Source organism: Bombus flavifrons, chromosome 14 (assembly GCF_040668555.2).
Source record: "Bombus flavifrons isolate JBK064 chromosome 14, iyBomFlav1_principal, whole genome shotgun sequence".
Classification (NCBI taxonomy): Eukaryota; Metazoa; Arthropoda; class Insecta; order Hymenoptera; family Apidae; genus Bombus; species Bombus flavifrons.
Genome location: NC_138455.1, coordinates 2,341,789 through 2,365,985, shown reverse-complemented (window position 1 = coordinate 2,365,985; position 24,197 = coordinate 2,341,789). Strand labels below are relative to the sequence as shown.

At 36.8% G+C, this 24,197-nt stretch overlaps 1 protein-coding gene and 1 long non-coding RNA gene across 2 annotated transcripts in view; one reads left to right on the top strand and one right to left on the bottom strand.

The window, feature by feature from the left end:
• Positions 1 to 638: 638 nt before the first annotated feature.
• The window catches only part of dpr1 (defective proboscis extension response 1), a 454,795-nt gene continuing 431,236 nt past the window's right edge, over positions 639 to 24,197 (top strand). Inside the window, exon 1 of the mRNA XM_069127426.1 lies at positions 639 to 1,968. Within this exon, the coding sequence (XP_068983527.1) occupies positions 1,893 to 1,968 (76 nt within the window). The 5' untranslated portion in view covers positions 639 to 1,892. The remainder of the gene's footprint in view (positions 1,969 to 24,197) is intronic.
• Positions 14,118 to 24,197, bottom strand: part of LOC138187012 (uncharacterized) — a 43,486-nt gene continuing 33,406 nt past the window's right edge. Inside the window, exons 2-3 of the long non-coding RNA XR_011175066.1 lie at positions 17,418 to 17,509; positions 14,118 to 15,612 (exon numbers count right to left, since the gene is read on the bottom strand). This is a non-coding gene — a long non-coding RNA (uncharacterized LOC138187012). The remainder of the gene's footprint in view (positions 15,613 to 17,417; positions 17,510 to 24,197) is intronic.

Here is a 24,197-nt window from a genome sequence, read left to right as displayed (position 1 = left end):
ACCATCGCCATTTTATTAAATTCTTCGAGCAGAAATATTAGATGGAACTATAAACTTTCACTAGAATTTCTACAAAATTTTATCTTAACGTTTGCATTTGTGACTATTTAAAAATGATAAATGGGAAGAATGATTTTAAGCGAACGAAGAATCTCTCTGGTAAGGTGTTGGAGAAGTTCGAATCTATTCGGTAGTTCTTCTTGCGAGTACCTTTTTTATTTCCTAAAGTATTCATGAAGGGTTTAAATCTGTCGCGTTCAGGTTCGAGTCTGCTAGAAAGTTTCCCTTTTTTTCAAGATGTAGAGTTCTAAACTTACCTGCAACGTGCTAATGAGTGGGGTTGTATTGCATTTCGTATAAGCTGCATACACGAAACCTAACTCATCGACGATCCTTTCAACCCGAAGCGTCCGAATCTCCGTCGAAAATCTCGAGGTTCGTGCTTCGACGTAAACCTCCTGTGAACGTTTAACACCGTTGGCTTGTTTCAGCCGGAGAATTTCCCGGATTCTCTGGCGAACGTGGGATCTCCTGTCACGATGCCCTCAAAGATCGTATCGCGTCGGTAAGGGCTGCGTGGCAGCTGACCCGACGACAACGAGAGCATTCCTGCACCGTTGCACCCGAGCCAGTCGGTGCTCGAGCGCGTCAAGTAGAAGTGGTCTGCGCGTAACCCGTCCGCGCCTTGGTTCGCAGTGAAAACGGAGCGCATGCGTCGGTTGGGAGACGCCAGGCCGCAGATTCATTTCGCGCCGCGACGCCAAGCGGCTCCGCATCCGTGTAAACGCAGCTGGTCCATGTGCGTTCGACGTCGGCGCGTGCATGCCGACCAGGACAATCAGTGTGAGACGTGTGTCAAAGTATCGTGTACCTTCGCGCGTGTTCTTCAACGATCTTCGATCGTAATCTTCGTCGACTGTATCATCGAGTGATTAATCGAGTGGATACTTTGGTAGAGCAAAAAGGAATTACCATAAGAACGACGTTGTCCTAGGCTGGTCTTTCAGATAAATTGAGAGGTAAACGGGGACGAATGACGCGACAGACGAGCGACGATCGCGCCTTGTGGATCGCGATGATCGTCAGCAGCAAGGATCCACGTGTGATCAAGCGTGGGTTTCAACGCGGTTGCACCAGTCGAGCATTCGACGCGACACTAGTCCAACCTCGTTTCTGAGGATCTTGTGGAGAAGTCCGCGAGATTTTTCGCCTTGCCACAGTGGATTCCTTTACGTGACTTGTTGTATCGGCGATCTGTCCGCGGGATCTCACGTGTGATTTATCGTCCTTACACGAGTTCTCGTGGATTCTCCCATCTCGATTCTTTGGTTCGTAGCAGATTTCCAGGTGTTGGATCCTGTACGGCAGAGGCAGTGCGTTATCCGCGAGGGAATTTATCGTGCTACGGACGATTAACTTGACGCGGTGGGAGTATACGTTGCGAGTGGATGCTTCTCGTTGAACGTCTGATTCTCTGGTGAAACTCGGTTCTCGCAATCGTCACGCGTGAACCTCTGCTTGATCCACGAGAGTCTTTGTGTTATATATGTCTGGTAATAGTGACTGTAGATGCTACAGTGAAGTTCGAATCGTGTACTCGGAGACCGGAACGAGTTGCATAACAGGGTCTCTGCTTGAGTGTATATATATATATATAAATATATAAGTATAAATAATATATAAGTATAAAGGAGGATATCGTGAGAAGAGAAAGTGCACGAGAAAGAAAGCAAAAAAAAGAAAGGGTGGAGAAGAAAGACGTAGCTGGATTTTAGAGCCGATTTAACCAGCTCTGTCGGCTATCACGATTTTTCTCTCCGGTGTGTGCACCAGGGGAACGGTTCTACTAACAAAACGATCGACGGTGAGAACGAGTGAACGCGGTGTTAAAAATGCTGTGTCGTTGGCTCGCCGTCCTGATACTCGCTGCATTTCTCCTGGTTATCGAAGGGATCGCGGTCACTCAAGGTACGTGCAACCGAACCATCTCAAAAATTTGTGGAACGTGCACGAATGTTGCTCGACTCGCTTCTTCGAATTCGCTTCTTCGAATTCACTTGGAGCATCTGTGTAGGAGCTCTCGTAGGTTCTTCAGAATGCATTCGCGTGCATGGCCCAGGCTTCTGAACGTTCAACGGCTAGTTTCTAAGATTCTAGTGGAGTATGGTCGCCGATTCTGATCGCTCTTGCGGGTGCACTAACAAAGTGTGTGACAAGTATTGCAGAATGGAACGTAAAAGTGTGAGAACGTTCTGATTTTGCGGTCGAAAAAAGATTCCGTTTTGTATTGTAGGCATGAATCACTTCTTAATCCCTGATGAGTTTGGAATGGTTCAAATATCGGAAGTTCTAGTATCTGCATATGTTTCTTGAAAGCATTTATTTGTCGGACTGTTGTATCAATCGCAGAATCGGGTTGTGTGAAGTTATAATTACTTGTACTGTTTACTTTAACTGGCACATATTCTACGCAGAATAAAAATAGATCTATTCTACTAGATCTAGATAATATCTCAATGCATGTCAATCATTAGATTTTAACGGAAACTGTAAGTGAAGATCCTCTAAAGCTACGTTCGAAGAATTCTTGAATTCTAGAACTTTCAATTTCTATAAATCTAAAGTAATGAAATCAATTAATAAGTAGAAATGTACTTACATTGAGCTATATGGAAATTACTTAAATTAAGTACGTGTAGCTTAAAAAACTACGCACGGCTAAAGTTTCATTTGGTTAAAGGATATTTCATGTACATCGACTTAATACAGTGATAGGCATATAACACTCAAGTTACTTGTACTACGATAATATGCAAAAATCAATGCCACTACTTCCAAACAGTTATCGTGTCGTTAATTCTCAAACAATTTTCCTCGAAGTATCACAATTTACGCTATCTATGCCGTTAACGACTTTAACTTCCAGGGAGAGTACGACGTAAGTCGCATTTACCGATAACCCCAAGCCATAAAAGACGGTACAATTAATTTCGACGCCTTAACAACTCGGTACACGCGGGTGCCGCATTAAGACGCATCATTCACCTCAACGTTTCTTCCTCTCCCTCTCTCTTTCTCTCCGTGTCGCGTAATGTGACTGCTTGCGGACTCAAGTGTCTCAGAGAGTAGTTTATGAAGCACTTTGGAAGGCAGGCGCACGGAGCTCAAGTTTCGAAGCCAGAAATTTCGTTTGCCATTCTGCTCGATAATTCTGCCTGCACGCGTGTTCTTCGCGTGGATTCGACCAGTGCAACGGGAACACGCGCTTCACCGACGCGAGTTACTCGCTGTTCCATGAACTAATGGCGAGAAAAACGTGGCTAACAAACAGTGGCAAGCCGCACGGTGGAATGCTAATGAACAGCACACGATGGACGCGTTTACAAATTAAGCAAGACGTCAACGAGAAACGTTGCACGGAGCGCCGATGCTAATTGAATAATTAAAAGTCACCGCGGTTGCACGTCCGTCCACTGGAAAATGCCTGTGGCAGTAGTGACACGCTGTGGCAAAGCAAATAATCACCGGCCGTAATTGTGCAATCAGAGGAACGCGACTACTCAAGTGGCCACGGCGAAACATTACGCGGGGAAACTCAGATGTGTCGGAAATAACACCTCCAGTCGAATCTCGATAAAATATGGAAACCACTCATCGACTTACATTCATTCACGGATACATAGTATTTCAACACTTACTTTAGAAAATCTCAACTGCGTATTTGCACAAAATATATCGTAGTTTCCACGTATTATACATTTCGCGTAGGCAGCCGTGTCTCATTCTAGCGCTAACAAAATTACAAAATGTTTTACACGACACGTATAATGTATCTATAAAAGTTTTCTGTAAGTGTGGGCATATTTTCAAGAGCCACTGTATGCGGTTATTAGCGATGAAGACTGAATACATTGTGCGGACTAGATGTTGTTACAGAATAACGTGTCTTTTGGAAAGGAGAATATTTTTGAAATTTGTTAGCTATCTGTCAGAGTGACTATTAAATTTTTGTAAATTCCTCAACGAATAACACAGCACGTTCAATAATTCATAAATAATTTCGCGTATGAGAGGACATAGCATAATATGTTCGCGATTGGAATTTCAGATTAGAAATAAAAGTTTATACGCGTCCACTATGAAAAATAATTCCGAGCTAAATTCAAAAATGTCACCTCCAAACATTTCAATATTTTTATAACACAAATTAAATCAGTTGAAATTAATTTCGAACATCACGATTCGAATTCAGTATCTAAAGCGATCGTCTTTAATCCTAATTATATATTTAAAACGATTATTCATACCGTATACAAATTCTTTTTTACCAAACATACATATGTCTGCCTCAAACATCTTGTAATTTCTATACACAGTTTCGAATAGGTTGTCAATTTGTCCCATACGATCTCCATATTCGTGTTTCATTACGGTGCTAATGAAATTTCAAAATGTTTTACGTAGCATACACGATCTACGCATAAAAGTTTTCTACGCTAAGTGCTCAAATACGTCCGTGAGCTACTGTACGTGTACTTAATACGACGTTAAACCTATTAAAGAAAAGAAAGAACGAAGTGAAGACACGAAATGTAAAAATTTTCGGAAAGTGTTCGGACTGACAAAAGATCGTACCATTGAATTCCTAAAGCGTTCGACAAAGTCAGCATGCATTAAAATGCAAGTTTCAGCCGGATGAAATCTAGAAATCGATGAACGTGCTACGAGCGTGGGCGCGAGCTTACAAATGGTTGGATCTTTAGACGATAACCAACTTTCAACGCGGCATGAGGTAAAGCTCATTCATCATCGTGTACTTCGGCGCGGCGCATTGTCCGCATCACGTGCACGCGCCCCGGGAACATTAAATCGATTCTCGTTCACGCGTGATTTACCGCGGCGAATTGAATCGTAAAGAGGCTTGCGTGCTTACGATTTTTTCTTTATAATTGTGCCTCGATTCTCTCGTTCTACGAAATCGCCGCCGTTCAGCGAAATTCGCACTGTTGGCACCGCGAAATAACTCGACAAACCCGTGAACGCGACCGATATTATTCTGGTTATGTTCATGAGATAAAAAGTTTTGTGCTAGACTTTTATGCCAAACTCTAATTAGAGATAATTTATCAAGGTGCTTTAATTCTTTGTACATGGGAAGCGTTTTAATATCTTTTTTCATTAACTCGATAATTAAAAATTGAATTCGAGAAAGAAGATTCAAAACTCCTCACTAGAAAATAAAATCTTCGTTAACGAATTTTCGATGTTTTTCCTTAGCTCTCTTTGATATGCAATTAGAACCAGTATTTATTCGAACGTTCCATTTTTTGGCAGAAGTTCGTGATAAAAATGTTATGAACTTTCTGAACGACCCAGTGTTTTACAACAATCTCATAAAAATGAAACATCCAATGCGTATCTACGTAGAAATTTTTAGCAGAAAGTGAAATATACGATATACGAACATGGTTTTTAGTATATTCTTAAACATAAACCAAAAAGGAAACGCGAAATCGCATTGGTTGCACTTTATCATCTCTGAGCCTGAAAAGGGGACAATCGCCTTATTTATTTTCCTTTCTCCGGAGATCTCATTCTGTCTCATTGGATTGCATCACGTGTCAGGAGCCGTTTAGCGGTTGCTTTTTCTTCGAGAATCGAGAAAATTTTTGCACTGAATTCGGTCCTTGATACGCCGCGACACTGCTTTGCTTCGCTTCGTCGAACAGGATTACTTTTTTCCATGTATTTTCGGCCAGTGACAACCGAGAAAAACTTGTTAAATATTTCTATCAGCAAAATATCGTTGGAAACCTGTTCTTTGGCACCGTTAACAGTTCGATAAAAACGAATGTACGCTACCGTTGATACATATCTAGACAGTTTGATCAATACGTAGCAATAATATTTGCATTTCTATAAAAGAAGTCTGCAGTCTGGACAAATTCCAGAAAAACAATATAATAATATAAATATATAACATTAAATATAAATATAAAACGTTATTATTGTTCATCAAATTCCATCGAATTTTAAACATGGAGCGAGAGAAGGCGAGAATAATTTTTGGTCACAGTTTTATAAGAAGTTTTATAGAATTATTATATAACTATAAATATATTTTTACGTTCAAAATAATCTGCAAGCAGATATTTTTAATTTTGTATAGATTCTGCGCTTCTAAATTCTATCGCAGTGAATTATGAAATACAAATGCACGCAGTTTATTACACGTAGACTCTATTCGCCTGGGGATCGTATTAATTTGAAATTGCTTGAGCTTAAATCCTACCGTTACCGTTATGGTTGTAAAGGAACAGATGTAGGACGAAGGAAAAGCCTTTATGAAAACATTACCAAGTTCCTTATTATTATCAGACAATAAATAACTTTACTGACTCGTAGTAAAGAAACTTTGCGTTCGTTTCCTGAAAGAAAATTACAAAGAAACGTTTAACTATCATTAAACAACGATTCAGGGAAACTTGTTATTTGCTTCTTAGGCGTACTAAAAAAATCTCCAGGCAATGTACGATCTCGTTAATTTTAATACCCTCTTACAGATAGTATCGTAATTTTTCTGAGAGATTTATGAATTACTTTTGATTTTCATTCGAAAAGTAGTAGTGAAAAAATTGCGTAATTATTCCGTTCTTCGTTTATATTTTTATCTTTATACATAAAAAAAATCAGCAAACGTTGCAAGTACTTGTTGAAGGAATAAAAAAATTGGACAATTACTTGTCAGTTTTAGCGGCAATATCTCCTATCATATAACCGAGCACTTTCGATTTAAGTTTTATAGTGACATAACATGAATTTCTAAAATCTTAATCACCGGTTAGAAAGTGTCTGAAAGTTACTTTATACATTCTCTGTGCCATAAACTTCGGGAAAACTAGAATATAGGGCAATTCCTCTTGTCTGGCATCAATTTTATATGTTTTTTTTTGCGTGACGATGAGCCGAACAATTTTTGGAACCAGGTTTGACCGCTTTCTATATGAAATGAAAATAATAAAAATAAAAAAATAAGAAAGCAACTAATTACTCCAAATAGAGTAACAAATAAATTTGTCATTTGAAAGTAAATTTACTTTCAATTAAATTTCAAAGCCTTATACGAGTAATAAATTATCTTCGAATAACTCGCCTGCAAAATCTTTGAAGAAACTTTCAACGTATTTGATCGATACGGTCTGTGAAAATTAATATTTACGATATTCCGTGTAGGAAAATAGGGCTTCTCGAGTTGAGAAAAAATTGAGGGTAACCCGATTCAACAGAACATCATGCAGGCAGCATGAACGAACAGATTCAACGTAATCACGCGTGCACCCAAAAGAAAGGCGCTGTATCGAGTGTCGAGGCAGAGCGTGCTCGATTTATGTAATACATAAAACAGAGCACGGCTTCGCGATATAAAGGCAGAAGTCTCGCATCAGGGTGCTTGGAAGCACAGTAACCAGAGAGAAACGATGATTTATGGATCTACACCGCGAAAGGTTATGGAGATTTTTGCAGCGGTGGCCCTGTTCATCTCGAGAAAGTCATCTGAGCAATGTGGATATTGATTACATCGAAATTTCCCAACGATCCATCGATAATATTTTCCGTGGCACGCGCGTGTATTGCTCGCCTGGCAGATAATTATTATACTGCATTATTCATTGTTATTATCTTATCGATTTAACGGGTCGCGTTAAACAATTCTATTACTGCTCGCATCAAGCGAACGTAGCCGTTGCAAATTGTAACGTGTGCTTTAATTGCTATCAAATATTACTCGATATATAACAGGTTTAATAGGTAATGGCAAACTGTGATGCTGGAGCGCATAATTTAGACGCAAATAAAGCATATTATTATTTAGGCAACGGACGCCGATTTTGTAAACGATTGAATTACGTCGGAAGTTTGAAGCGAAACTTTGAAAACTGTTTAGAGGCAATGTATTTTCGTAAAAAAAAAATTTATCGAATAATATAGGACTGTATTACAGCAATGTATTTTCATAATAACACTTTATTATGAAACTTGCAAACGATAAAGAGAAATTTATTAAAGATTTAAAGACTACGTATTATCATGTAATAAAATTGTATGCAGAGAATAATACCATATTCAGTAAAACAAGATGAAGTTGGTAACGAAATTAAAAAAGAAAAAGCTTTACAGATAATATATGTTGCTGTAATAATACTGTAGTTACATAGAATAACATCGTATTGAACGACACACGGTAGAGTACATTGCAAAATTTAGAAATGACGTGGCCCGTCATTAAAATGTTTTAATACCTGTAACACGAACTATTTAATTGCTTTATATTATTCAATTTCACGTCGAGTGATTATTTTATTTAAACTTGTTGAAACGTCACATAAAATCAGTTGAATAAAATTGTTGAAGAAAAAGTCGGCTGCTACCATGGAACGTATTGGCCTCTGTTTCGAGCATCGAAACTTTCTGCATGAATTTTTATACGCTAAATAAACTTTACGCATAAATTTAACGGGACCCTGGTACGTGTCTGGTTAGTCGCAAATGAAAACATATTAACAAATCTAATAGCGTAGGAAACATAGGGACATAGCAAACGGGCAATCGATATTAGAAAATATTTCGACAATGGACACCATGTTTATTGACATTGGGAAATATATCGCATACTGGGAATATATCGATTTAACAGGCGCAAGGGATAGGTATCGAATGTACATACATATACAGTTGACATTAAGTAAACTGCGATATTGGCGTAGGGATTGTTCGAATGGTAATAGTTTAATGACGACGATTCTCTGATAATGCCACTGGTATTAGCGCTCCTCTGCCTACTAGATTGTAGCATATTAGATGAAGATTTATATGTGCCCAAGGCATTGCTAACTTCGAAACAGTCGCGTATGTGTAGGTGCGCGTACACAGAAGCTAACGCGTTATGTACAGTCAAAATGTTGTCTCAAGTTCAAGAACGTAAGCTCTGGGATATACAGACTTAACATGATTAAGGTTATCGTATGGTGTTAGCGTACTATACCTCTTCGACGATGTACTATATATATTGAAAAAGCTTTCACGGGTATTAGAGCGGAATTAGAACACGCGAGAGATCTTTTTATTTGGTACTGTAAGATTTCAATTGTTGAACCAGTGTTAATTTTGTTATCGAAATAAGTACTCACATTTTATCTATTTTGCAGAGCGTATTTGATTTGACAAAACTGATAACTTAAAGTAATGCTTGTGATGTTGAATGAATTTGATTATTCTTCTTTATCAAGTATTATTTTAGAATAACTGAAACTTTCGTGATATGGCATCCATTGATCTACAAAATAACAGAAATTTACAGTTTTATAAACCTAGAACTAATCTATATTTATATAAAATACTTTTAAGACAAATTTTAAAGATTAGACAAAGAATAGTAGAAAACAAAAGATTATCTTAAAATGTTAGTAGATGAGAATATATATTGTTTTAGAACTCATGGTCTCAATTTTCTGTACAATAATTCTTTGCCAATAATCTTTCCAAAGCAAATTCCTTGATATTAAAATTCGATCGAGAAATAAAGCGAACAATTATAGGTCCTGTACGCATTCCACACGCTGGATAGGAGAAACGGAGTTACATTGAAAGTACCAACAGTAAATTTATTCTCATTACGACTATAAAAGCGTCCATTAGCGCGTAACTTTCGCGTAGATTCCATCGTCGTCGTATCTGGCGGAACTCGAAAAGTATGTCGTTTAGTTACGACCATCTTACGGTATCGATCCCAGAGAAGGCTTCAACACTATCGGTGATTTTTATCGAAAGTAGAGTGCTGTAACAGTGGCATCCACGGCTGTTCATCAATGACGCGAAAATCGTATTGCAATAGAGGCCGCGTTTACGATACTCCTTGGCGATCATAAATTACCCCTTTATAACACCATTCCAGCAGTTCTTTCTCTGTATCCCGTGGTATCGCACGATTTTTACCAGATATCACTGGCAGATTTAAAAGCTTCGTTCCTTTGAAAATTGTCTTGTAAGAGTTTTGCGTTTACGGTAATCGCATATATCGCTTCTCTTTCGAAGCTTATCATAAAGTGCAGTTACGAAGAAATACCACTAATAAATTCCTAACATCTTCTTCTGGAAAATCGTCTCGTACCGTGTATTTACGTCGCTTCTCTACAGCGTAAAGTAGAGCGTAGTAATATCGAGTCAAGTATGATTACTCATAAAAAAATATGTCGAAAATAAAGAATAATATTTTTTAAACTAAATCTTCGTTTACGAGAGAATCGATTTAGTAAATGTAGCAAGTACGCGTGCACTGTACACATACCTTTAGATAACGACATGATTAGTGTATATATTTATAGAGTTACTTAAATTTCTTAGTTACTTTTATTAATATAAAAAAATCAGGACAAAGTTATTTTGTTCAAGACGAAGAATTTGTGGCCCGTGATTTTCTTTCTACTACGTCATTTTCTTCGGGTTTTCAAGGAGATCCATATTTTTAAAAGTGAGACTGGATACCTTGCTATATATAGAATTATCAATTATAGAATCGAAGAATTCTTGAAATGGAATTGTCACACTTTTTTCTTGAAATAATTTGCGTTTCGAAAAATTGTTTATTATGAGAACGATCATATCGGAAACGTTTGATCAATTTTATGACTTACTATACATAAATCGTGAAAAGTTTCTGTAATGAATGTCCGAACAAAGGTTCAGTAGTTTTAATTTCTGCTACGAAAGGTCTGATTAAAACACTGAATGGAAATCCAGGCTAATGTTCCTGTTTATAAGCTCGTAAACGTAGACGTGGACGATTGAAAAGAGAAAGAAATCCCAGTGGACAATTTGGGATGGTCTTCTAATTACGCGTCGCCCACGAACATATTATATGTGACCTGCAATCATACTCTTCAGGAATAGTACACAAAGGACCCCTTATCCAAGGGAATCGAACCATAAATTTCAGGTCCTTTTCTAGCAGTGTGTGGGTACTCGATGCATCAATCATTATCGAACGCGGTACGACTGGAATATTTTGCTGAAAAAGTTGCTTGACATTTTCCATGCATAGCCAAGTCCCCTATAAACTGACGCGAACGCCAGTGCTCAACCAGCGACATCTCGAAAACGACCGATGTCCCTTCAACCATGTGTCTTCAATGTTACGAGAGAGCAATTTATGATCACTTGGATGCTACAGTAAATGTAACTTCCATTATGAGGCCAGTATCGAGGTACGGAAGCTGTAAATCTGTCAGCGATATCTGTTAGAACTCCTACCCTGTTGTGAACTTAAAAAGAAAAATCGGAAGTTAGCGTTATACAGGGTGTATAGTGTGCAATTTACAACTTTATACGGCTGTAAAAGGGAAGTGAATCGAGAATAAAGAACGCAATGTTTTAGAATAGGCATTTGTTGTAAAGTACGTGCGCTTAATTTCAATATCGATAAAATAATATCGATCGAGTGATAGTTCGTATGAACAAGAAACCCATTTCTCAGGATGACATAATTTTCTCATCAATGGAATAGCGTTCATTGTGAACATCAAATCGCACGTAGAATCTGATAAGAAGGCATTTCATTGAAAGATAAGAGTATGTGTATATCTACTATACATAGTTTCTAATTAAAAATATGTCAATTCAAGCATTATAATAAATACATTCTGTTATTTCTATTCCTGATATTTCTATTTCAAAGCAGATTCCAAACCTTTATTTTACGTCTGGCGGGATTCAAAAAAAGAAAAAAGAAAAAGGAAGAAAAAGAAAGAAAAACGAAAATATCCATTGTCGAAGAAAAATAGCGGTCCATTAATTACCGAATGGCAAAACGGGAGGAAAAAGAAAGGAAACCTGTGACGACACAATTACGCAGCGTCGGGCCGTGTTTCCGCCGAGTTCGCGGACACTGCTTCCGTAATTACCTGACGCACGCCTCGCATGATCAGTTTCAATTTGTGAAAAAAGCTTAGTCGGCAGGGGAAAAAGTCGAGCTGCCACGAGAAATTTATCGCACAGTTTCGTAGTCATAGATACACGGGGTATCAGGTTTTCCATTCCCGTTCAATTTTTCTACCTTTGCCTGTTCTTTTTTTTCTTTTTATAAACAGCTATTACCCAAGATAATTCATTTTCCTCGTTCCTCTTTTTCATTGACAGCGCACAGCTTTATTCCAAATCGTACGTTTTCTGTCATACTGTATTATTTACAGACGAAGTATTAGGTATCAACGTTGCGAAAGGACGATCCGATAATCATATACAATATTAATGTGTGTAATTAACGTAATTAATGTAAAAAAGTATTCAATCCTTAAAGAGTTAAGCTTCCGAATGTATCTATAGGAGTGTTTGAATATTTTCGTGAGTCACTATAAATACTATACTGTAGATAATATACAAAGTTATTTGATCGTTAATTATAATTAGACATTGGCTAGAAACGAAAGATTGTAAATCTTCTGAAGAAAGAAGTATTGTTCTTTATACATTATGCATTAGATGGATCTAGTATAATAGACTATTATATAGGAGATTACACCAGAAGGAGCTTTAGGACTTGAGGGTTTTGGGGGCTTCAGAGGATCGAGGTTATTATGTTTGTTAATAGGTAGATGAAAGGTTTAAGTAATTTTTAATGATTCAGCCGTAACGTTGAAAAACAGTAACACGTGTATTATTCTTTATTTTTTATTACTATTATTAAGTATCTGACGAATTCATTATTTGGAAGTGATTTATTTCTCAAATAAGATCTTGGAATTTATTTGATTTGCAGAATCTGGTTGATCCTTTTATGTATTACTTTCGTTTTTAATAAAAAGTGTCCAATTTTGGTACGGCTCGTTACAAAGCCGGAATTAAATTTGTACAATACACGCTTGCCTGATGCCCGCATACGAAACGAAGAATCTGCTTCGTTTATTTTCCATCGAGTTCACCCCAAGGACAGGCCGATGCGTGACGTCGAGCCATGGGGAACGGCGTTCGGTGCTTCCCCTAAAGCGAACAATCCGGATAATCTTGTGCAATGAGAATGATGACTCTGGGCATTCTTTCCTCCCTTCGTCGAATCAGCATCGCCATAATTACGAGGCGATTCGACGACGGTAAGGATCTGAATGGTTCGTTATTACGTTTCAATTAGCAAGCCCGGATATTTACTGTAATTGCAATCGGTTACATTATTAGGAGAAACTGAGTGTTCCTAACGAGTAGAGACCGAGACAAAGACAAACGGAATTTAGGTAATTTCCTGCTGGTGCCGTTCTACTTCTTATTGTTTCGAAATTAACTTGGTCAGTTGCTTGGCATTTGTTTAAGAATTTCAATTGGGGGAGAAGTTAATTAATTTCCACCTACCTGGTTCCGATTATTCACCACTCTGTGGTGGATGTCGAGTTTCGAACCACGTCCAACTGTTTGTTCAAAGTTCGCTTGTGTGAATAATGTGCATGTCGATATGTTGGCATAAGCTTCATTGGAAAGTCTTGATTATCTTACTTTTGTAGCAGAATTTCCGCTCGGTGATCTTCTTTTCGAACGATTTACGATGACTACCTGCGATGAAAATATTTGATGCGCTGCATAAGATATTTCCAAATTCCTTTACGGTTCTCACTATGTTGGTAGAGTTTGAAAGTAATCCGGAAATATCTATAGATCGATACCGTACATATTGGCGATTTGATAGCTTCCGATTGAGAAAACCACCTTGGTTTTAAGGTGATTCGTTTACAATGGATTAAATAGTTAGTTTCCGACTAATAGTTAGTTACGACAGATTCGTTGCAAACACAAAATTAGTAAAATGTAATGTACAACATGAATAGTGGTCTGAAACATACAATTGGTGCTAATTATGATCTCACTAGATATTGTGACTTATTAATATAATGAATAATTGGCTATTTACGTAGTTTAATGATTTTTACAGAATGTATACTTGTATTATTATATTTTTATTACTACACAGTGTACTTACAGCATACAGTATACAGTATATTTGTATTATTATACCTGTATCTTCTATAAAGATACAACAGAATAGAAAATATTTTCTATCTTTTATATTTAGTTTCGTTTCAAATTTTCCCAACATGAATATGATGGCTTCCTACATATAACACGCGTAATACAGATATTCATAAAACGTTTCGAAAAGTGATATTTTGGGAAAAAAGAATATCTGAGAGTAAAACATACTTGAACGGTTTTAAGTCAATCAAATTTATCGATTTCCGAAAGAAGCAAAAATTCCATTGAAAAACGATCTAGCATTTATTTAACGACAGTCTATTAAAAGCATAAAATAAATGAAGTGCATGAATTTATAAAAGCTGGGAACAAGAATGTTCCTCGTTAAACCTCGTCCGATTGAAGTCCTTGAATTGGTTAATTTTCATCGAATAACTCCTTCTTAATTAAGATAACAGGACTGAAATACTGACAGGGCGTATAATGAGTCCTTAAAATTGTCTATGTGTAATTAATAGCTTAAATGACTGAATGGCGAACTGGACGCGAGGCGAGTTGACTAACTAGAATTCTCTTGTAAGAGATTCGACATGGTCCATGTGACAACTGTATAATGAGCTTGTGAACAGTTAATAATAATTACTGTGTCTCGTATGGTCGATACAGAATCCCATGCATACGAGAACACGACGATGTTTGAAGTAAGTACAATTTACAACGTTGTCGCTTTACGTGACTATTCCCACAGGAGAAATTAGACGCTTTGTTCGAGTTATCTTTAATCGTTGTAAGTATGAACGTAACATTTTGATGTTCGACATGAATGAGAATATATTCATTTTGTGTATAAATATCTCGCAGTGAAAGCATATTCCCTGCTACGAATTCACTAAAATAATTTTATAGTTGCAACTTTAATTTTGTCAGAATTTTCATCTTCTATGCAATATGAGTAATGATATTTTATCCTTTGGTATAAATTTGTGATTATTATATTTATGTTTCTCCGCATAAAATAATTTTGCCGTAACGACACACAGACGCTATGCTTCGATATGAAAAATTTATAACTTAGTAATTTACTACAACTTAATACGATTATTTATGCAAAGTAATTATATACTCTGGAAATATATCACGAAATATAACTAGCAAACATATCGTATTGGCTGAAATAGCTTTACGTAAGTTTGTAAGTTGAAAATATATTTTACTTATCCATCAAGATGCACCGTAGACTAAGAAACATATTCACAAACACATGTAGTGTGTATGGGTGGAGAAATATGATAATAAATAAATAAGATAAAACTTAGCAAATATATAAAAAAAAAAAAAAACAGTAATACGAGTCTTCTCTCATTTTTGTGTGTATAACATAGTCGGTGATTCGCTGAGCAAGTTTTCATTTATCCCTCGATGCGATTACTTTATCTTGCGTGTCTGGAAAATTGAGGTTTAATGTGAAATCCACTTTTACAGAGTCCATTGAACGTTATTGACGATCCGAAAGGGGTTAAACGAAAATTCCTGTTTCCCGTCGATACGCAGATATTTGTCGTCTCGTTTTCAACACTTCATCGCAAAATCGCAGGGAAATTTCTGAAACAAATTTTATAGTTTCAGAAACTTCGATTCGATGTTACTGAAAATATCATTAAGAAAGTAGAACCTCGGTAGAAAGTCATTCTACGTGTCAAGTATTATACAAAACACTGGATATTTTAGATATTTTTTCATATTACATACACGCATTCTACGGAATTTTAAACTTTCAAATTTCCTATAAACGCATAAAAATCTGCAGTCTCAATGTATCCGATACGTTCGTTGATATAATAAACCCTCTGGCGATCGAAAAGTGTCTCGCGACTCGTATTAAAACTCCAGTAAGTTAGGTGTTTACGTGCTCCAATAATCCTCTTATAATCGTTTTGCAGAGTTAAAACGAGCAGGATCTGTATTATTACTGTCGTTACTTTGTCCAATGTCCCGATTTAGTGCTATGCGTCGTCGATTCTTTATCACGACAAAAACTACAGGCTTCGTTTCATCGATGTGCCGAATATTCATACGAATATGGTACCTTATTCAAGACCATTGGAAAGCTAAGAATTTATGGCACTGCTGACTGGGCCCTAACAGGGATCCAGGCCCGAAAACTCTTAAAAGGCCAACAATATCATAAACCACTAAAAAAAGCAAACTTTTATCCTTTATCCCCATCTTGAGAGGTCAACAGCGGGGCAGATGCAAAGAATCAGGTCAAGAGTTGTTGTCTTCCATCTGACAAAAACCAAAGGTCGTGGTCTGGCCGCCACACACGAGGGGCAGAGGCGCAAAGGTGCAGTCATCAAGAACAGGGTTGTTCCCTGTCTTACGACACTCTCAGGTCGTGGTCCAACCGCCGGACACGACATAACAGTCGATAATTTGTGTCATATGTAGAGGAGTTATAGAAATAAACTAGAAATAGTCAAACTCGAAGATGGTACCCGCTGGGGGTAGCCATCCATATGTTATTTAGCAATTAAGTTAGAAAATTTTACCAAATGTCCAGTTGGACAAATTGTAAAGTACAAATTAAATAACAAAAAAAAAAAAAATATGTAGAGGAAGCAGTGCCTTAATAGTTACGCATGCATAAAACCATGCAGTCCACTTTGTAATCAACTGTCTGGCCTGTAACTCCTTTCCTCCGTCATGCCGCTCACAAACCGCGAGTGTTGGGACGCGTATAGACCTTGTGGAGAAACTAAAATCTATACGTGTTGTTACATGTCTGCAAATATGGATGCCGGCTATGTCAGTTGAATAAAGTGTGAAATTTGATGACATTGATTGAGACAGAACACATAATAAATGCAAATGTACGTAATTCCTCGTTAAAAAAATATTACATTATTTTGTGTTATAACAATCAGGACAGAAACACATGGGTTTATTTAAACCGAGATTGAATGTTGTTTAACATAGAGTTATTAATTGAAAAAAGCAGGGATAAACGTTGCGAGGATTACTAGGTGTTTGGTTACTAGATTTTTTTATCAAAATTCTACATCAAAACGACAAGAAGAGATCAACTTTGAAACGTTTTAATTTTGAAAATCGTGATGTGATTATGGTAGAGGGAGAAAAATTTTAATCAAGTATACATAAGTTAGCAATGGGAATTGAAGGTGATTTATTTATCCTATTTTTACTTATTTAGTAAGCGAATCACAGAAACTTTGAAACCTGAAGTTCCAAGAATCGAGCATACGAATAGGTCAAGCAAATTGACTGAATAGAATACTAACGAGGTGAATGAATCAGAGAAGTTCATGAATTCAATTGACTAATTGCTATATTCTTTTTATATATCTCCGTTTCCTCGATTTCTCTTTGCACAAAATTGATTATCTTACCTTTTTATCGAATTGTTTCACGTGCCGCGTATTTCGAAAGTACGTAAGCGTCTCACTCCAAGATTAAAATTTTGGGCCGAAATTGCTTCTCTCTGAAATTAGAGAAATTAATTATTTAAGTCCAATGGAAATGTATTTACTATCATTTTAGAGAAATAAGTGCAAAGTAATTTGTATATTTATTCAACGATTTTTAGTAGCATTTATCTCGTTCAATTAATGTTATTTATAATTATGTTTACGTTATAATTATAACGATCATCCAGTATCTCTTCCTCCCTTAGGCAACTGGAATTTACTATGAAACTGATGTGGAAATGTATACAGAAGTCACAAAAGGACTATAAAACAACTCGGAGATTATTCAGTTCTCGTTAAAGCCTTCCATTATCTGACCGATAATCCATACTGTCTCACCGGCACTCCAAATAATCAACACTCTCCTCAAATTTACGCAAGCCAAAAATGATTGCAACGAGCGCACGCGAGTAACCGACGTGCAACAATCTTCGCTTAAGTTAATTGCAATCAGCCATTCGCCCGACCTATTCCACGGATATTTAAGAATCGCGAAAAGCAACATCGTCGACACTTTGATTCTCGTGTTCTCGTTTTATCATTTGACCTCTTTTACCCTTTTATCCGGTCGAATCGTGTACGACCGCTCGCGGAGAAACGTTTACGAGCCGCAAACGAAAATCAGCTACGTTTGCGCGCCGTTTATGCGGCACGCTCGTAGTTGCGGTTAATTTGCAACTGGCGGGGATTATTGTCTCATGGGATATTTTCGGTGTATCCATGAGCATCGATGATACTTTCGAACAATTTGGTTCGCGGCGAATAATCTTTATCTGGCCTCGTCGCGGCTATGAACGTTGTGCCAGGTAGACGGTTGTAAAATAATTATCGTAACTTTTCCCGGGCGAGAGAATGGCCATAGAACGGTTAGAAAAAAACTACGACGAGAATTAGTTTCACGTTCATTCACTTCGACCCTGTTTCCGGGCTTGTCCGCGAAAATCATTACGCGCCGTGGCAATTGCCAATTTGCATTGCGGCTCATGTGACGCGAGATGCATCGAGGAGCGCAGCGCGTTCCAATTCTCTTGTCACGAGTTTCTATCTTCGTTACGTAGATTCCTACCGTCTCTCTCCCTTTTTCAGCTTTTTCCATTAGGAAGTTGAGCGTCGCGAAGTTCGAGATTGCTGGCAGTTGTTGCTGTTCCGTATATTGCGCGCGGAGCAATGTAATATTTAAGCCTAATTGGAAGTCATTGGATCGTAGACGACCGCGATACGTTGGGTTAAATTTGAATTAGATCATTTAATGCAGTGGCTACGAGAAGTATCGGCACACATTCTTATTTTCCAACGAAGCGTTTTTCTAGCAGGTTCTATTCATTCTGTGTTCGTAGTATCACAGTTATCCGAATTGAAGCAATTTGAAACCTCTTTGCTATCGACGGCTGCATACAGTGGCCTTCCGCAGACTTGTCTCTATGTTCAAACAGCTATTATGGTAGCCGTCCGTCGAAGCTACTGCTGCGTACAAACGATCACTATAATGTACACAGTCCATACGTGTCACGTGCGAACAGTAGGTTGGCTAGTGAGATGACAATAAATTATTCATTATGGAGAATAGGAGCAATGTTCATTCATACATTATTCTAACGAGTAAATTTCGTTTCGTGCAAACAGCTTGAATGAAGAAATTCCGTTTTAAGAAAAATGTTGACGCTGTTTAAAGGTGACAAAAAAAGAAAAAAGAGAACAGAAATTCGTGAATCACATTGTTCTTTTGCCTGGACCCAGCAAGGAGAGAAGATATTAATAAATTCGAAATAAATAAAATACTTTGTACGTTACTAATTATCATACTAATCGAGTGTAAGCGTCTGTTTTAAACGTTTGTTATTTAATTAAATGCGTAATAGAAGCGTACTTACCACACTATGGAACAAGTCCGTAGATTGTAGAAACAATTCTGATGATCTTTATTTGAAAGCAAGCTGTTGGAAAAAGTTTCGAATTACCTTGCATTGCATGTAATATCTCCAATAGACGTGTAAGGATAGTTCTTTGCAAAAATTGTCTAGCTGCGTCGGAGATTTGCAATCCTTAACTCTGACAAATCCTTCAGCTATTATCTCAACGGTTACTACACTTCTGCCTTGTGTGATCGAGAATCTTGCCGGTTCGCAAGAGATTCTTGGCAATTTTCTAAAAAGCTTTCGTGCATCGAACTTGTCGCAGATCCGCAGGAAGATACTGCAGTCTAATTGTAAACTTTGGAGCGGTGCAACGTTCTTGCTCGTGAATTATAGTTTACTACCGAAGTTTACGATCTTACGCCTCGACAATTTCATGACACAAAATAGCAATGTGATTCGCGAATAGTTACAAGCGAGACATTACGAAACCTAGAATTCTTACACAGAGATGATCGTAGAACTAACAACGACGAGTGATAAGAGCAGCTCATGCTACTTCTGGCGCGATTTTAATATTATCGGTGCATTGTACATTTAAGCTAAAATTTCCAAAACTTGTAACATATCCATCTTTCTTGCTGAAAGACCTCAATATACGCCTGTTTACGCTACGGCGTCCCGCATTTTCAAGCTTAAGCGATGTAATAAGTGTTTGCATGGCGTACTTCGCGAAGATAAGTCCGATCACATTTCAACGTCATCCAACACGGGCCAGGAGGACCCTGAGAAATCGACTGAGTTCGTATCTTCGTGTTCCTGTTTTTCGAGGGTTAAGATTACTCGATATTTCAACCGAGAAAATGAATGATTCATGAAAGCAGATTAAACATAACGATCAACTTTAATAATTGGTTTCGGAAAGAGGTATGATATACCGAATTACCCCGCTGAATCGGATTTTCGAATTAAGTGCGGGTTTCTGCGCCTCTCTTGAACATTTCGAGTATAATAATAACATTAATTAATATTAAGACTAATATTAATCAAGGTAAACTCATACCTACAATAAACAAACTAATATTATTCGAATTTATCAGATTATTCCGTTCTTCGATTATTTTATATTAAGATACTTTTCCTATCCAACAAATAAGATAAAAAGCAGAAAATAAAGAAAAAATGAATTTCTCGTATTGTCCCGACGTGATCTTCGAATATTTCGAAGAATTATTTCTCGTTATTAATAATAAACATATCTATAATTTTTATAAATCTTGTTTTTCATCTCATATTTTTCCCGTACATCGAGCTTTATTAATTTGCTACTCTATTTTCTCGGAGAAGATGATTCCTACGAAATGAATCGAATATCTCGTACCCGTGGATGGCATTCACCCAATCTAACCACGAGCTAATAACATCACTGGCGAGAAATATGAAGCTGCAATCTCATAATTGACAACGGGGATCGTGTAACGACATTCGTGTGACCGCGTGACAAGTCCAATTATCCGATGAGTTGTCCCCCTTGCGCTCGTTGCGCGATGTTCCAATCTACTTGAGAACAGCCCTTAAGCACGCGTTTCGATTGTTAAGAGCTCCGTCGTCGTTTCGTTCTGTTTCGTGCACGTGCAGCTATCGTTTATTCGGTTTATCGCGACCCAACGACGGACCGAGAACCCTTCTGATAGTAGCCACGTGAAAATTCGCTCGCCATCGAATTATTTCGCCAAACGAACTATCGAATTTATTTTCCAGCCGTTTACACGTACCTCGGCTCACGTTTCATTATGTGCAATAACAGTGGCAAACGTTCCGTTTTCACAGGTTTCAGTACATTCACATCGGGCTAACAAGGTACGTAAATTGAAAGAAATTGCAGAATAAAATAATGTAACGGTCCCTGTAATTTTCGTTTTTAAAGCTAAAGTTCCATCTCGAAGCGACGTAGTTTTATTCTGCATTTTCGAGCTTCTATACAAATAATAAACATTTATCACGAATATAATATATAAATATGAAGATTGCGGGGAAAATAACGCGATACGGACATTTTTATTCATTTCTTTATTTTGATGTATATTTTGATATCACTTTATGACTAGAAGAGGACATCTTAATATAAAACGTCATATCTATGTATGAGGAGACGTGTTTTCACCCATTAATACATAACTTTTAAACAAAGTGAATATTTAATTACGCGATGTTTCAATTTCAGTATTAACGTATAAATTAACATGGACCAGGAAATACTATGATAAAATATTAAAAACGATACATACGATGTTTGATAGTTCTTCCGTATTTTACGATAATGTTTAATTGCTGGTGGAATCAATGCACGCGAAACATTTGAATAGAGGTATACATTACTCGAAAACAATTATTAAGGTGTAAAGTGTTCCGGCAAACGAACAGGGAATTTCGTAATTGTGCGCTTTATTCGCACGATTTTCACCGCCCGCGGGTTATAAAATTCCGAACTGTTTAATCTGCCAGCAGACATTCTGCACAATAAAAAAATAATTGTTTTGTATTCGAGCGCGAAACGTGAAATTCATACGTTAAATGGTGCTTTTGTCGACAAGAAAGCCGTAACATGCCGATAAAATTGGTGGTTTTAGTTTTTATATTTGGAACCAGAACTGGGACGCGCAATTAGTAAACATTTGCAACTGGAAACTTAACAATTGAACAACTATTTGAAAAAATGTCTATATGTCTACGGCAAATACATGCAACGGAATTAAAAAGTATTCGTACATATTTTTAAAACAGAATAACTTTTTCAAAATTGGGTCAAACGACTTGATTTTTTTTGAGAAGTTAGAAGAATTAGTTTATGTGACGTGTAAAAGAATCTCTGGAAAAGTTACAAGTGGTTGCGAAGAAAAAGTTAATGGTCGCCATTTTTATCTTTTTTATCGACCTTTTTATCTGGACTTGTAATGAAAATTTAAACGTCATAATTTGGAGAATTATGTCAGGTACGTACATGCCGAGAATTTCATCGAAATCGGATAACGTTGCTACGATTTAAAAAATACAAGTCGTTTGGTCTAATTTTATAAAAATTGTTCTGTTTTAAACAGTATACGAAAACTTTCTACGCCCACTGTACATATGTATATATCGTTGATCATAAAAATATTTGAACATTTATCTCAGGACACTTTTATGCATATTACGAATACAGCATACGTATTTCTTACTAAATTATTGCACGCTTACAACTGTTACTATGTTTCTTTCGATTAATGTTCATCGCTTTTTAAAAATATTATTTAAAAAGAAATGTTCTATCAATCGAATAAACCATCTGTTTCTCAATTTATTACTCTGACAATTATTTGCTTAGCTTTAAATTTGTTTAATTGATCAAATAAAAATATAACATCGATCTTAATACAATATTTATCATATAATATTTGATACATATATATTTGAAATATTTATTTAGGAATTATGTATTTGAAGTAAATACCATTTGAAAGCAAATTGATTAAAGTGAATATAATATTATAAACAATAGCGTACGTGCAATATCGTCTCAAATTTAGCATACGTTTTCCGACAACGATCCATTTCTAATCGAGAGGCTACCGGTTTAATTAAAAACCATTCTCTCAACCTTCCAAATAAACACGCCGTGCCTCCAACCGAGGGCAATTTTTTCTCATGTGCGGGCTTTTTTCATTAACACGCAGAACTTGAGAACTGGACTGCTGTGAAAACGTGTCGCTTCGACAAATACGACTAGGATGTATCGAGCTTTGATTGATTTCGTGCTTGCTTCTCAATAAGCACACGCTTTTCATTTTTCCTTGATGCATTTGGTACAGTAACATGGACACGTTCTCTGTAGCAGAGTGTAATTAGGAGGGCGGATTGAGATGAAAGAAGTAGGACGTGTACAAATGGGATATTTAAGGCGGATTCTAGAGTTGAATTTTGTGCAGGTTGTCACGATGCTATTTCAAATTGCTATCTCGATTTGTATCCGCGATTTATTATCGTACGATATTATTTTGGCACCGCCAACAGCGTATAGAGATTTTAGACAGTCATTTGTCTAAGGATTCTCCGTGTCCAACTTCTATAATCGGAGAGTCGAACCAGTGTTGTTTGCTAACAGAAGGCATCGACATATGTCTACTGGCAGAAATGTGAATTTGAATATAATGTTAAAATACGGTGGTTCTCGAAAATATTTGAATACTTGTGGTAGAAAATTTTTATAAATACGATACTTACGTGTACGATACTTGAAAAAATTATTTATTGAAAGAAATGTTCTACATTAAGATATATTCATAAAACAAAATTTCGTGTAAGATTTACATAGATTGTCGCAATCTTCCCATGAAATTGTTTCATCCTTTAAACGTTATAAGAAATATTTTACATTGAATATTTCACACATTTTCAAACGTAATATGTATTCTATATATTTTTGCATATTTAAATTGCCCACAAAAGCATAAAAATTTGCAGCTTAATTATAATAAGATTTGAAAGACTGTAGTAGATATTCAGCATGAATATTGTTTTTCCATACCATATTACCATAATTTTTCTATTACTTTTCATATTTCCTGACGGTTATGAAATTACCAAGTTACAAAAACTCGCCGCAGAATTATCATTCTATTTTTTCTCCAATATTCCATTATGTGCCAAGATCCAAGAAGCTCTTGTATCCCACCTAAAGCATTATATCATGTCTATGTATACTTGTCGCTTTATTAGCACGTGATATTCCACACTCTGTCCTTACACTCTTGCGCTCTTTTTTCTACCTAGCACAATATTCATTCACGAGAAATGGTAAAGCAGAACTTTT